The 16,666-nt window shown below is 38.6% G+C and overlaps 1 protein-coding gene across 4 annotated transcripts in view; it reads right to left on the reverse strand.

The window, feature by feature from the left end:
* Positions 1 to 16,666, reverse strand: part of LOC126092021 (mannosylglucosyl-3-phosphoglycerate phosphatase) — a 202,693-nt gene that overhangs the window by 55,307 nt on the left and 130,720 nt on the right. For all 4 annotated transcript variants that reach the window (XM_049907410.1, XM_049907408.1, XM_049907409.1 and 1 more), the window contains 2 exons: positions 12,398 to 12,563; positions 12,047 to 12,310 (listed from right to left, as the gene is read on the reverse strand). In XM_049907410.1, the coding sequence (XP_049763367.1) occupies positions 12,047 to 12,310; positions 12,398 to 12,563 (430 nt within the window). The remainder of the gene's footprint in view (positions 1 to 12,046; positions 12,311 to 12,397; positions 12,564 to 16,666) is intronic.

Raw genomic sequence — 16,666 nt, forward strand, 5'->3', positions numbered from 1 at the left:
CGTGATTTACACCTGACAACACATGCAACAATTTCATCTGTGTGTGGAGCAGTTTCTCATTTCATGTACAACCTGTCAAGGAGCTGTTACCAAGTCATTTGGGTTGGCTAGTCTCAACACAATGCCCTTCACATCAGCTCCAAGTGAGTAGAGAAGTCTAGTATTGAGTGAAATAATGATGTCATAAAAACTTTAATGAGTATGTCAGTGAAAGAAGTGTAAATTAAAAGAACGCTAAACCTTATTTGCTTAATTCGTGACAATGCTTTATTAAGAAGACTTTTGCAGTACACAGAGAAGTGGCAAGTAATTTTTAAATTACCCTCTTTCTGCAACTTTGAATATTAGTTTAATAACTGATTAAGTGAAAATAATGTTATGCAATTGTATTGAAGCATGGTCCTGTCAACAAACAAATGTGGCTTGCACTAGAATAAACAGTCAAATATAATATAAGTGTAATAACATTAAAGAAAAACTATAAAATTATGATCAATAAAGCTTTGCATTTCAGCTTTTTAGTTCATGCATGTGGTAGTAATTGTTTCATCAGAAAAAGCACTAATTGTGAACTAAATCTGGCACAATTTTAAAACATACCCCCCCCCCCCCCTCCCTTTTCCCCGTAGCTACGCAATTTTTCTGATCGTGGCTAACCAATACTCCATTGTCATAAATGACATTGTGAATCTGCATTGTTGTCCTCTTTCACAACTACCTTCCCAACATGAACAAGAAGTGCAATCTAACTTTTGTTGAAAGTAATAATATGAACACTTTATCTGAACAAGGCATCACACCGAGAATCCAACTGTAGGTCAGTGTGTGATAAACACTTTTTAAATTTGAGCTGCGCATTTTTATACCTTTCATATATATTTCCCATTTCATTTAACACAGAAAACATTACGGCTGCAGTTTTCTGTGTAATTTGTGTGTGTATCTGTTATCACAGTGTTCTTTTAAGCTAAATAATAACAGTTTGAAGAGAACTACCTTATGCTACTATTACCACGCATAAGAGTAATTTCAGCTTTTATGGCAATCGATATGAAAACCAAGGTTTCAGAGGATTTAATATTTACCTGGAGATGAAAACATTAGCCACGACAGGAAAAGATGGAGGACAGTATCACACCAGTTGAATGGCAGCTTAGGAGGGAAAAAGACTTTGCACCTGCATTTTAATGGTCTTCTCAACCCATCATTTGACGAACTGGATTGATAATCATTCTAAATTTTTTTATGCCACATTCAAACCTTCTGCCTAACTGTAGATTGCTCAAAATTTACTGGTTACTTTAATGGATTACAGTGATTATCTCGTATGTAATGAAGGTGCATGTGTGACTCAAATTCATATGAAAATCATATGAAGATCCTCTAGCCTTATGGAGAATTGCTAATATCTTACGATCAACTCATTTCACACATTTTGGATGTGTGTAGTAATGAAAACATATGACTGATGCCGAAAACAAAATAGTCAGCTCACAATTAGCATGTGATAATGTCGACAGGGAAGAGAGAGAATAAGGTTTGGACAACACAGCCATCTGCCCACTGCCCACACTAAGTTATCACCAACAGTCATTTCTAACATGGTAAATGAACATGAGTGCTCATGCTTGTCAGTTTACCTTTTTAACAACAGACAACTGTTTAAGGGGTTAGACACTTTAACTACAGGGCAATTCAAAAAGTAACAGCAAGCTATCAGTATTAAATGTAATTAACACATCAGGCATTTGAAACTCCCAGGAAGTGAAGATGCATGCTCTGAGGAAGTTCTGGCATATCCGAAAATATGGCACAACATGCTGAATAGGAAAGGCGTTGAAACAAAATGGCTGCATCCCTAGCTGTGTGCACCCTAGAAGAACAGCAAGCAGTGATATGATTTTGGTAATCAGAGGACGTAAAACCTCAACAAATCCATAGGATGATGGAAAGAAAGGTATGGAGATAGCTGCATTAGTGAGAGAAGAGTGTATGTGTGGATAGACACCTTTAAAAGTGGATGTATTTCAGGCACAGATGAGCAATGCTCTGGTCATCCCAGCACGGCTGTTACTGACATGAATGTGGGACTTGCTGACACCATGATTTGTAAGAACCAATGTATTTCTGTACAAACATTACCCAGGGAACTAAGTATGTGTCACATATTATTAGTGAGGTTCTCATGTACCATTTTCTGTGTGCACGATGTGTGCCTAAGGCACTCACTGGTTAACACAAGATTATGTGTGCTCAGGCTGCCACATAATTTCTGGCACGATGTAACACTAAAGGATACAACTTTCTGCCATGTATCATCACAGGAAACGAAACCTGGGTGCATCACTTGTAGTGCCTCGAGAATTTCAGTGTAAGTTTCAGAGACACTCAGCTTTCCACTGTCCCGAACACCCGATATTTTAAGTAAGAGGGTGAGAGAGTGGAGACGTGTATACTTTGCCACCGGTTTTTGTGTGTGCAGGATGGACGTGTATCAGGAAAATACTACAATAGTGACGGTCGATCAGTGTGGACAAGCATTTGCTGCGTGTGCCATAGAAGCTTTATGTCCAGTACAAGGAGCAAGCACGCACTATTCTTTGATGGTGTAACGACTGTATTGTTGTGAACAAATGAATTGTGTATTAAACTAAAGACATTTACATTTGACTTTCTGGTGTTGGACTTGCGAGAAGCAAGAACTGGTTTTATAGGGGTTATTAAACCAAACATATTGTAATTGTATCTGTTAGTATCTAATGGTCCAAGATGGGGTCGACTCAGGAGTGTTGAACACTTGTGTGAAACTTGTGAAGTTGTTTTATTGTGGAGATGAAAATATAACAGAGTTGAACAAAAGTATCCTGAGAGTACAGAATCATTTCAAGAGTAGAAAAGAAGTCTATTTTGAAATTCCTTTAACCAGCTATAGTCTTCAGAGAAGAAGAAGTTGTGAAGATCGACACAGCCATCTGACCGGAGAAGAAGATCAGCTGCACACAATATGTGAGTCAACTGTGAGAGACATGTGAGTCTTGCACCCAGTACCACACTGTCTCCTGTAATCCCCTAAGTGACAGGACCCAAAGAAAGCAGTAATTTAAAGACAGAAGCGGTAAGAAGATATTAGGTGTTTCCATAGCACCAAGCCTAACAACATACAAGAACAGTTTCCAGTAATCGTATTGAGTCCAATAAACAAATCAAAGATAGCTGTGAGTGCAATGCCGTAAAAGACATGAGAAAGTAATAGCGGAGACAACTGGAGAGAAGACCTCAACTTTTAGACTAAGAAGATTGGGTGTGGAGAGTAAGCAGTCTTCACACATGTACATCACGCCAACACAGTAACCAGCCACAGATGCCGACTGCACCAGCTGCTGCTTACCGGTGCTGACTCCGCATCCGCTCGTTGACGACGATGCTGAAACCAACATCTGACGCCGCCGGCGCCAGTACTGATCCACCGGTACTGATTACACATCTGCTCACCAACGCAGCTAGAACTCTACGCCGGGTGATCGAAAACCAATAATTATTTAGTAGAAGTTGAGGGGATGGAGGAATGATAAATTATTATTATAGTTATTGTACTCAGTGGTGAATTTTCTTTAGATGATTACTGGGTCTAAGATCAATAAAAATATGGATCAGGAACAACTAGCAGAACCAGTCACAGTGATTAGAGTGACCAGGGAAATGCCAGACTTGTCTGAATTAGTGAATTTAATTAAAGCCCAGAATGAAACTCTAAGGAGAGAAATAGGTTTAGTACATTCTAGATTAGATGCTAAGTTAGATGACCAGAGAACAGAGTCAATTTCTCAAAGTGCTTTGTTGAGAGATGATATGAATGCTCAAAATGCTTCAGTGAGAGATGAACTGAGTGCAAATTTAAGCCTTAAATTAGATTCAGTGAATACCCAATTAAATAGTAAATTAGATGCTCAGAGAGAAAATTTTAAGTAATCCAAGTGAAACCTTGAATAGTCACGCAGCAAATATAGTTTTATTAAAGTCTGAATTTGACTCTTTACATAAGAGGTAGAATATCTGAAGTTAGATTTAAAGAGTAAAATCACTAGTTCTTTGAATACCCATGTTAATCGACTATTTACTGAATTTAACCAGAAACAGGATGAGCAACTTCAAGATTTAACTAAAAAAATTAGAATTTCACATTGAAGATAAATGTAATAATGTAAAAATGGGACTTGTCGAAAAATTAGGATCATTTCAAAACATATGCAATGTTACCTTCAATGTCATAAATCAGAGGTTGCAAACCCTGAAGGAGAATACTGAGAAACAAGATAAGTGAATTCCTTTTGTCCAATCGCAAATTGCAGGTGTCAACAATCCAGCTGATACTGTGGAAAGGGGTTTTAAAGAGAAGCTAGCGACATCAGATACCTTAAATATAAGCAATCTGGAGGAACAAGTAGAAGAGTTAATAGACAGAAAAGTGGCCAAGAGGGTAACCCCTAACAATGTTTCTTCAGATTTAGCTTTGGAACTTAATGATACGAAGAAAGACATGGATAGTTTATGGAAAGAATTCAAACTTGTCCGTGACAAGGCATAAAACAAACTAATACTTTACCTGATGTTGTGTTATGTAGTAAAGTGGTGATTGTTTTGTTGTGGGTAGACTTTCACACAAAATTTAACGAAAAGTACTGGTTTACATTTGCTCCAGTAAGTTTAATATCAGATCCATGGGATCTGGGCAGAGTCACATCTGTCCCCCAGGGACGTGAACATTCTGTGTTAACGGACAGAGTGACGACCATCAATCCCTAGTTGTTTTCGGCGTTTCTTCAAACTTAGTTTTCTTGCATCAAATTCCCTTCAATTCTTAAACTGTTCTGTAATCTATTCTTGAATTCTTAAACTACCCTATAATTTTATTTCATAGGAAACTGGATATGACTACAGGATTAGGACCAATTTAAGAGAATCACAGATGAACAGTGATCTCTAGACCTGAAATGAAATGAATAAAATATTATTTGAGTCAAAAGTATAATATCATAGTACTATTCAAACAAAGTGATATCTAATTAATGATATGAATATAATAGAGGGAAACATTCCACGTGGGAAAAATATATTTAAAAAGAAAGATGATGAGACTTACTAAACAAAAGCGCTGGCAGGTCGATAGACACACAAACAAACACAAACATACACACAAAAATCTAGCTTTCGCAACCAACGGTTGCCTCGTCAGGAAAGAGGGAAGGAGAAGGAAAGACAAAAGGATATGGGTTTTAAGGGAGAGGGTAAGGAGTCATTCCAATCCCGGGAGCGGAAAGACTTACCTTAGGGGGAAAAAAGGACAGGTATACACTCGCACACACACACACATATCCATCCGCATATACACAGATGGATGGATATGTGTGTGTGTGCGAGTGTATACCTGTCCTTTTTTCCCCCTAAGGTAAGTCTTTCCGCTCCGGGATTGGAATGACTCCTTACCCTCTCCCTTAAAACCCATATCCTTTTGTCTTTCCTTCTCCTTCCCTCTTTCCTGACGAGGCAACCGTTGGTTGCGAAAGCTAGATTTTTGTGTGTATGTTTGTGTTTGTTTGTGTGTCTATCGACCTGCCAGCGCTTTTGTTTGGTAAGTCTCATCATCTTTCTTTTTAAATATAAAGTGATATCTAATCGTGATAAACTGAACAGAGTACTTTATGTGTGTATGAAATATAGTGTAAAGTGAATGACTAAAGAGCTATGTTATCGTAGTGTATAATTTTCTATTTTTTAAGAATATTTTATACCTTTTGTGAGATGTAATGTAAAGGGGAGGGTAGTGTAGGTAAAAGCACGACTAACACTACACACACATCACACCTTTCGGACAACCCTCGCAGACAAGTGTAACTGATTCTTCACCATTTGCCATTCCATAGGTATTGCTAAGATTTTTCTTTGGTGGCTTCAAAGCTGAAAGTGAAAATGTCCATTCTGTAGGAGACGTTTAACATCATACCTCCTCCGACTTCTCACTCAAGTACCAGCGAAGTAGGGATCCTGGGGAACGGGGGAGGGAAAGGTTTTCCTGTCTTTGGGGCTATCTTCTTTCTCTTCTTCGATCTTAGCAACCAGTTCTACTTTTTCCTTTCTTACTTCTTATTTGAGTACCAGTCTAGCTTTCCCTCTTTCCACGTGCATATACTTCTATCGCTGAAGTCCTTCTTATTTTCTGTGGTTTCAATAACCTTCAACTTATTTCATATAAGTAGGCTGAAGAATCAGGATACACGAACACACATATACATACACGCAAAGACATACTTAGGCACAGACAGAACAATTACGAATTAGGAACCTGAAGGACGTCAGAACTGCCAAGGGATGTAGGGGAATAAAGATGTACATATATCTGAGTAGATGCACATATTGCATTGTTGATATGTGATGGTTCTGCATCGTTAATTTTTGTTGCTCTCAAAAATATATTTACATGTGCCATGCTAGTCCTTTGAGAAAAGGCATCGTATCTATAGGGAGTTAGTAAATACAGGTAGACATAGCATCTATGATGTGTGGGCATGATATCTGTCTATATAGTAGGAGTGAGGAGTGAAAGAGGCCTCTAGGGTATTAGAGGTAGTATTGGAAAGTGGAGTTAAGGTGAAAAGTAGATTTGTAATTTTACCAGAGGTTATTTAAGAATAGTATACATAAAGATGTATGCTAGGCCAATGAATCAGGAGGCCCACTCAAGAAGGATATGGAGGGCACAATCGACATTCACTGGATGAGAAAAAGGGTGGATAGGCAGACGTAGGAAAAGCTCACCTATACTGCGCGGGCGGGGGCACCAAGAAAGGGGTTTACCTGTACCATAGGAGGATAGGAATAAGAAAGGGGCGTACCTACCAAAACAGAAGGAAAAAGGGTACTCCTAGGATCAACCCATGTAAGATATAGGTACTGTTCCTAAAGGGAAAAAGGGCAGTATCATGACAGAAGTCACATGTTTAAAGGAAAGAGTCTGGTAAGTTTGGATTCTATACATTAATAGCCTTATTAAGTTTCAGGTTACAAATGTATTCATGAGTTATGCACACCTGTAATTTATGATTGGAAGAGGAATAGAAAATGAAGATTTGGTACTCACAAATTTTTGGAGATTGAAAAGAGATAACTCCAACATGGATTGCAAGGGTCATGTATTATAATTGTGCTAAAATATTCACAGTTATTAGTAGAAAGAGAGGCACTGTTAAAACATAAAGAATTATTTTGTGTAATTGTAAATAATGAATATGTATAAAATATCGCGTGTTCGAGCTAAGGGAAGGGATATCTAGTGCCTCGAGAATTTCAGTGTACGTTCTATAGACACTTGGTTTTCCACTGTCTCAAACACCCGATATTTTAAGTAAGAGGGTGAGAGAGAGGAGAGGTGACTACCTCGCCGCCAGTTTTTGAGTGTGCAGGATGGATTTTTATTGGGAAAATACTACAATAGTGACAGTCGATCGGTGTGGACAAGCGTTTGCAGCGCGCGCCATAGAAGCTGTATTTCCAGTACAAGGAGCAAGCATGCTCTATTCTTTGATGGTGTAACAACTGTATTGTTGTGAACAAATGAATTATGTATTGAACTAAAGACATTTACATTTGACTTTCTGGTGTTGGACTTGCAAGAGGCAAGAACTGGTTTTATAGGGATTATAAAACCAAACATATTGTAATTGTATCTGTTAGTATCTAATGGTCCAAGATGGGGTTGACTCACGAGAGTTGAACACTTGTGTTTGTGAAGTTGTTTTATTGTGGAGATGAAAATATAACAGAGTTAAACAAAAATATCCTGAGAGTACAGAATCGTTTCACAAGTAGAAAAGAAGTCTATTTTGAAATTCCCTTAACCAGAGTCTTCAGAGAAGAAGAGTTTGTAAAGATCAACGCAGCTGTCTGACCCGAGAAGAAGATCAGCTGCACACAATACGTAAGTCAACTGCGAGAGACGTGTGAGTCTTGCACCCCAGTACCACACTGTCTCCTGTCATCCAAAAACCGTTAGCAAGGGAGTGAAACAGTGAACAGGGCTCAGTACAGTGCCATGTTGAAGAATGAACTAAAGCCAGCAATATGGAGCTGTCGGAGAGGACTTCTATCTAGAGGCAATCTTATCCTTCATGACAACACATGCCTCCACACTGCCATGCCAACTCCTGTCATCATTCACAGATTGAGATTTCAGGTCATACTGTATCCCCCATAAAGCCCTGATCTTGCTCGTTTGGATTACCATATGTTTGGACCCCTGAAGAATGATTTGAAGGTGATGATGAGGTTAAGGATGCGGAGCACTCTTGGTTGTGGGGAAAACTGAAAATCTTTTATTCCAATGGAATAAAAAAGTTGGTATGAGGGAGACGTCGAAAAATTGATAATTTGGTGGGTAGGGTAAGAGTTCCTATTTTAATGTTTCCAAGTACGTATTGACCTCTTTTGCAATGTGGGGTCAAGCATTGTCATGCTGCAAAATTGCTTTATCGTGCCTCTCGCTGTATTGCAGCCGTTTGTCTTTTAATGCTCTGCTCAAATGCATTAGCTGTGTTCGATAACGAGTATCTATGATTGTTTCACTTGGTTTTAACACCTCATAGTACACAATACTGAGCTGGTCTCACCAAATGATCTTGGAGCTGTGAATATTCAGTTTCTCCCGAGGAGATCACGAATGTAAAATTAGAGAGATTAGAGCGCGCACAGAGGCTTTCAGACAGTCGTTCTTCCCGCGAACCATACGCGACTGGAACAGGAAAGGGAGATAATGACAGTGGCACGTAAAGTGCCCTCCGCCACACACCGTTGGGTGGCTTGCGGAGTATAAATGTAGATGTAGATGTAGACATGGAAGCATGACTGGGATATCCCCGTGATTTCTTGCGTTTAGGGTTATTGTAATGAACCCACTTTTTGTTCCCAGTCACAATGTGATGCAGAAATCCCTTCCATTTTTGCTTCTTAAGCAACTGTTCACACATTTTGAAATGGTTTGCTGTGTCACTCCCACTAATCTTGCCAATTCTTCTTGAGTTTGATGCGAGTCTTCAGTCAGAAATGTCTCCAATTCTGCATCTTCAAAAACATTCTCTCTTCCACCACTATGCTGGTCTACGACGTTAAAATCGCTGTTCTTTCACTAACAGCGTCCTTACCATATGTACTTGAGAGCATTCGGTACGACTCAGCCGCTGTTTTCATATTGAAACAAAACAGTAACACCTCCTGTAAATGATGAGAATTAGGCTCGTAAACTGACATTTTCAATCAAGAACAACTTTACGATGCAGACACAAATCGACTAATGTTTGAATGAGGTTATGTTGACCAAGGTCCAAGCTAACTGCCTGACATCTGCCATCTCTCTCTTTCGACCGCTACTTACTGTTGTCGCCACCTACTGGCAAATGGCAGAAGCAAAGTTGTACACTTCGTAATTTTTCATTTATCTGTAAATTTTTTCTTGGAATTCAACCTTTATGAGGCAAATCAGAGTGTGGAAGAGGGGGAATCTGTTGGAGAGAAAAACTGCTGCATTCTAAATATATGATAACAGATAACGGTTTTATGCATAAGCTTCAATTTGATTACATTCCACTCATTTCTTTTTCTCCATTGATGCAGAAGCATTATTGAAATTTGTCTTCTGCTTGATAGTATTATATGTTCATTTTGAACATACCACAGTATTGGCTCTACTACTGGTGCAATATGTATGTTCATAACAATAGCAGCACCCATAGGAACCAATTCTTTTTAATAATTATGAATTTTCAATACTTATATGCTACTAAGTGGCAAAAGGAAATACAAACACCTTTGTAGGCATACGAGAGAAATTTGAGGATAAATTAGGAGGAAACACATAGTGCATAAAACTTATCTCTGGTACCTGTCAAAGAGATTAGGCACTCCAATATTCTGATTCTCAGTGATATATGGAGACATACAATACTCTAAAAGTGGCCGTGACCTTATTTGTGCAGTACATCATTCTGCTTTTAGTTGATGTGACTCCAGAGATTGCAGCACACGTGTCACACTGAAATGGCCATTGGCCATCGGCCATCGGCAAAAAATAAAAATACGGTCCAGCAAGTGGATCAGCAGTTCGCATCTTGTTACTGAAGCCTCTAAAGTCCAGTTCCCAAATGCAACTGTTCTATGCTTCTTTTCACTTGGATTTTGACTTTGACTTGGAACACTATGAGATACTGCATTGTTGAATATGTTCTGGTTTTGCTCATCAGTACTGATTTAGGCATATATTACTAGCAGTAACAGCATTCTCTTCCTTCTGCTATTTTGGCCATCAGGTTGGCATTAATATTGGTTTTTACACATAACATGATTCACAGCAATGATCTGTGAAACAAAAGGCACTTCACTAAGAATGCCCTGCTGATTTGTGGACCACTGTGTTAATAGACCCAACAGTGTTTTCACTTTTTCTCTGACTATTAAACTTCCAACTGACATAACTTCAAAACTACATGATGATCTCTGAAGGACTCACACTTTTTTTTTTTTTTTTTTTCCCCTGTGTCGTACACATCTTGAATGTTTTATCAGAAAGGAGAGAGAGGCTCATAATATTTTTCATACATATTGAAAATTATATGAGTGTAGCCACAGTTGCCACACATTTCCTGAAGTGAAACTCTCTGATTTCCAGACACAGTTTTAGTATTTTTCCCTGACAAAATTTGACACCTGAAGAGTAAGTAAACAGGTAAGTTCACAGAAAAAGTAAGGAATTCTGCATTTCTGAATGTATTTTTAACTCTTAATTCTGAATGAAGAGCAAGTTATTGTCACCTTTACAGGATTTATGATCTTAAGGGTAAGTAAACAGGTGAGTTGTGTAAATAAAAGCCAGTTTTAGTAAAAGGATTTTTGTGTTTATTAATGAGTTAAACTTCGAATGAAGAGCATCCATACAGGATCTATGAACTTTCCATGCAAGATAATCCATCAGATCAGACAAGAAAAATAAAAGGAATGTTTTGTATAACATAACAGTTTCAAAAATAAGAATGATAGCACTGAGGTATGTACTTTTACAGTAACATTTTCTCTGCCAAATAATACTTAGTGTTTGTCAAACAATAGAAAGTCAAACACACAATTAAAGATCAATCAACGAAACCTGTGAAAATCTCTCTGTGACAGAAGTGATCTCTTCATCATTTCCACTCAGCTCAATGGCCTTTGGCTAGTATCTGTGACTTTTTGACCCATTAAGTACGCACCACAGTCCTGAGTCCCTGGATAAATCATGGAAATCCACTGATTTACACCACACACGAATGGATCCAGCCAGCTGGCAGATCAGAGAGACTAGATACAATGGGCAGAACCTGCACTTTAGTGGGAAATGACAGGCCTCAGATAAATGGGGCTGATCCATCAGATACCCACAGAACTGGCCCACAGTTCTGGCCTGTCGTGGAAATCAACTCGTGTGTGGCCAGCAATTCACACCCACAGTCATGAGTCACCAACAGCATGTTGATAAACTGAGACCACAGTGATCAATCTGTGCAACGGATAACTTGTGTGAATACTCTGAGATCCAAACATACCACTTCTCATGCCTCCCTGCTGCTCTCGTTGGCAGTTGTTCAGCTAGTGGTTAGCACTGGTGGTGGCGCTGGCTTCAAGCTGAGGGGAGTGGTGGGAAGGTGAAAAGTGGTAGGGAAGGTGGTGTAGGGAGGCAGCACCTGACAACCAGCAGCTACTCAGCTGCTCCTGGCCAGCAATAATGCATAGTGTCTCCATAAAAAAACCATTTCATCTGTTGAGTCAAAAATGAAATTTTCCAGCATTTTTTTTAGAATTTCCCAGACACATTTGAAATTCCATGATTTCTAGAACTTGTGGCAACCCTGGTAGCATGAACAGACTCAAGTGCCTAGTGCTATTATTTAGTCATAAAGTGTACTTCATCTCAATTGCAAATTACGTCTGACAAAGTACTTAACTTTAAAGCTATTTTGCTGAATCTCACCTGTGACAGAAAGAACTAGTAACGGATCCATCATAGGTATTACAGCAACAAGTTCTCTCATAGTAAATGGTCCTGCTGGGTGGATCATATCTGACCTGAATGTTCCTGAATTCAATAAAACCAGATCAGCACCAGTTGCAGCTAACACAACATCACATACCCAGTTGCCCAAATTGGTCTCGCAAGTTCGTACACTTTCAAATCTGCCATCCAGTGGAACAGCAAATGATCCTAAAACTTCATCCATTTTACCTTCCATGATACCTAAGAATGAAATCAAAAGAAATGACTTCCCATGCTGAACTACAATTCACACAATACATAATGTTTTAGAATTAAAGATTCACTTACTTGAATATTTCTCCAAAGCTTTGGACAGTATAGCATCCTCACAATATTCAGAGGAAACATTAATCTCTTCTATGTTAACATCAATATTGTTTTTATCAAATGTAACAGTGATTTTTGAAAATTGCCGAAAATCTGTCCCACTTTTCACAACATATTTACCATTCACCTGTAATTCCACACAAATGAAATTACCAAATAACAATAATGAACTAATTAAAAGTAGTGAAAGGCAGGAAGTTCAGAAACACAGAGTCACATTTAGATCTCACTCAGTCATCATCGGATTTTACAGCATGACTTCTTGCAAAGAAGAGAACTTTCATTGACAAGAACATATTGAAGGAATATGCTGCCAGAGGATCAAAGCTATCACAAACTGCTTCTGAATTCTATACTAATAACAATTACTAATAGTCTCATTATTTGGCATCAAAAGAGCACAACTGTTTTACTGACGATTATTATTTACAGTTTTACTTAGTCTTTAGTAAGGTTATACTACTTAGCTGCAGTTTATTTTGTAACATGTGCTTTTCACTTACATATTAGTAACTAGTTGCCAAAGGAAATACATGGTGCCCCAAACTTTTAGGCTCAAAATTATACATAAGGTTCAGGATCATAAATTGAATACATTCAAGCAATCATTAATTGTTTTCTGTAGATATCATCAAGTAGGAGATCCTTCTGCGATGTGGAATGAGTCAAGATATACATTAACATGAGACAAAGACATCACAGAAACTTAATCTGTATAGAATGAAGTATCACTATGCTGTTTAACACTATCTGTGCTTAAGCCACACAAAATAAGAAAGCTGCTACTTTGAAAAAGTACATGTCTCCTCAATTTTATCGTATAGATGCTGTTTACCTGCTACGTGTAACTTAATATTTACTTGATTAGAAAGGTACTTTTCAGACAAAATATTTTTACATCTATAAATACTGAGTCCTTTTTATATTATATAGTTATTTGTCGTACAGCTTTCTAACCAACACTGCAACATGTCATGTAGCTAACAGAAATGTTTGATCTCAATGTAGATATTCAGATAATTTGTAGGCAGAGTGGCTCATGAGCTATGTTTTTATTCTTTGAGGTCAGGAATTACTGGCTGGAAACAATTTCACAGTTTTCCATTGATGACCAACTCACACCTTATATCAACATCTTCAGCTCATAGTAACTTACGTAGCAACCTCCAGTCACAATCACACAACAGCAATGCAAAATTTTACATGCTCTCTCAAACAGCCTTCTGTTTTATGATGGGTCAGGCAGCTGGAACCCTACCATCTCATCATCATCATCATCATCATCATCATCATTTAAGACTGATTATGCCTTTCAGCGTTCAGTCTGGAGCATAGCCCCCCTTATACAGTTCCTCCATGACCCCCTATTTAGTGCTAACATTGGTGCCTCTTCTGATGTTAAACCTATTACTTCAAAATCATTCTTAACCGAATCCAGGTACCTTCTCCTCGGTCTGCCCCGACTCCTCCTACCCTCTACTGCTGAATCCATGAGTCTCTTGGGTAACCTTGCTTCTCCCATGCGTGTAACATGACCCCACCATCTAAGCCTGTTCGCCCTGACTGCTACATCTGTAGAGTTCATTCCCAGTTTTTCTTTGATTTCCTCATTGTGGACACCCTCCTGCCATTGTTCCCATCTACTAGTACCTGCAATCATCCTAGCTACTTTCATATCCGTAACCTCAACCTTGTTGATAAGGTAACCTGAATCCACCCAGCTTTCGCTCCCATACAACAAAGTTGGTCGAAAGATTGAACGGTGCACAGATAACTTAGTCTTGGTACTGACTTCCTTCTTGCAGAAGAGAGTAGATCGTAGCTGAGCGCTCACTGCATTAGCTTTGCTACACCTCGCTTCCAGTTCTTTCACTATGTTGCCATCCTGTGAGAATATGCATCCTAAGTACTTGAAACCGTCCACCTGTTCTAACTTTGTTCCTCCTATTTGGCACTCAATCCGTTTATATTTCTTTCCCACTGACATTACTTTCGTTTTGGAGATGCTAATCTTCATACCATAGTCCTTACATTTCTGACCTAGCTCTGAAATATTACTTTGCAAACTTTCAATCGAATCTGCCATCACAACTAAGTCATCCGCATATGCAAGACTGCTTATTTTGTGTTCACATATCTTAATCTCACCTAGCCAGTCTATTGTTTTCAACATATGATCCATAAATAATATGAACAACAGTGGAGACAGGTTGCAGCCTTGTCTTACCCCTGAAACTACTCTGAACCATGAACTCAATTTACCGTCAACTCTAACTGCTGCCTGACTATCCACGTAAAGACCTTTAACTGTTGCAAAAGTTTGCCTCCTATTCCATAATCTTGTAGAACAGACAGTAACTTCCTCCTAGGAACCCGGTCATATGCCTTTTCTATATCTATAAAGCATAGATACAATTCCCTGTTCCACTCATAACACTTCTCCATTATTAGCCGTAAGCTAAAGATCTGGTCCTGACAACCTCTAAGAGGCCTAAACCCACACTGATTTTCATCCAATTGGTCCTCAACTAATACTCGCACTTTCCTTTCAACAATACCTGAGAAGATTTTACCCACAACGCTGATTAAAGAGATACCTTTGTAGTTGTTACAATCTTTTCTGTTTCCATGTTTAAAGATTGGTGTGATTACTGCTTTTGTCCAGTCTGATGGAACCTGTCCCGACTCCCAGGCCATTTCAATTATCCTGTGTAGCTATTTAAGACCTGACATTCCACTGTATTTGATGAGTTCCGACTTAATTTCATCCACCCCAGCCGCTTTATTGCACTGCAATCTATTGGCCATTTTTTCCACCTCCTCAAATGTGATCCTATTTCCATCATCATTCCTATCCCATTCTACCTCGAAATCTGAAACATTACTGATCGCATTTTCACCTACATTGAGCAACTCTTCAAAATATTCCCTCCATCTGCCCAAGGCATCCACAGGATTCACCAGCAGTTTTCCTGACCTGTCCAAAATACTTGTCATTTCCTTCTTACCTCCCTTTCGAAGACTACCAACTAGTTTCTCTAAAATTTCTTTTGGGGTCTCACACATAAATAACTTTGAAAACTTCATAGGAATTACAGCTGATGATCATGCAAGTCATGGAACAGTACCTGTCTTCCAATATAATGTGTGTGTGTGTGTGTGTGTGTGTGTGTGTGTGTGTTGTTCGGGTGCTCACAGACATTAATGTCAAAGTGTGATGGTGCACCGTCATGTTGAAACCACATCTTCTAGTGAACAACAAGACATACAATCTCCAGCAACTGTGGAAACGTATTGCAAATGAACATCAGTCACTGCTACAGTGGCAGCTGAAAACACCATCACAACTGAAAGAGGAGTTCAGCAGTGCGGTATTGACTGGATATCCCATTAACAAAACTGACTTCTAGAACCAAAATCATTTGGCCCAATTAATTTCACATATAGTTTACAATAGGGGTATAATTGCTGCTCCACTCTTACTCCCCAGATTGTAGGCCTCCAAGGTGAGTGTTTCACAAACAAGTTAACAGGTATTGCTCAGAATTTCCTCCAACATGAGCAAACACTATCTTCCCAAATTAAATTATGGAAACAATTCTATGTCCACTATCTTCATCAGCTCCCTGTGGCTTGAATAATTCAGTTTCTCCAACAAATTTCTTTCACTTATAACATTGCCTGTTGCAAAACTTTTCACTGTTAATTCGTTCAGCTTTCTGGGCATTGTGTTCTGTTACACCACACATTAAATGCGTATCAATATAAGTTCCTGTTATGAGTAATGATTCGCCTCCAAAAATCACCCATGAACTGCAAACAGTGGTAAAGTCTACTGTGCACAAACACAGACAATTTTGTCTGTTTTTCAAGGCAGGACTATCAATATTGATACAATAGGCAGTCTTTTTTTTTATGAAAACGCTAATTTACAAACACATGAATAATATACATTGATGATTCAAGACCTTGTGCTGGCTGAATATTCATTTGTGATCATTCTTTTCTTATTTTAAAACATCTGTTGAAGATCCTCTAACATCTGCAACTCTTTGACTTTAAAAGACGGGAATGCCCAGTAGATTACACATGGAAGACTTATTTTACCCGGAACATTATTCCCTGTATCAATGAGAGCTATTTGTAGTACCAGATGCCACATGGTCAGACAATTCACAGGAACAGATAAGACACGAAGTTTCCAATTTATTTGCTCAATAGACTTTGTGA

The sequence above is a fragment of the Schistocerca cancellata genome, chromosome 7 (genome assembly GCF_023864275.1).
Source record: "Schistocerca cancellata isolate TAMUIC-IGC-003103 chromosome 7, iqSchCanc2.1, whole genome shotgun sequence".
Lineage (NCBI taxonomy): Eukaryota > Metazoa > Arthropoda > Insecta > Orthoptera > Acrididae > Schistocerca > Schistocerca cancellata.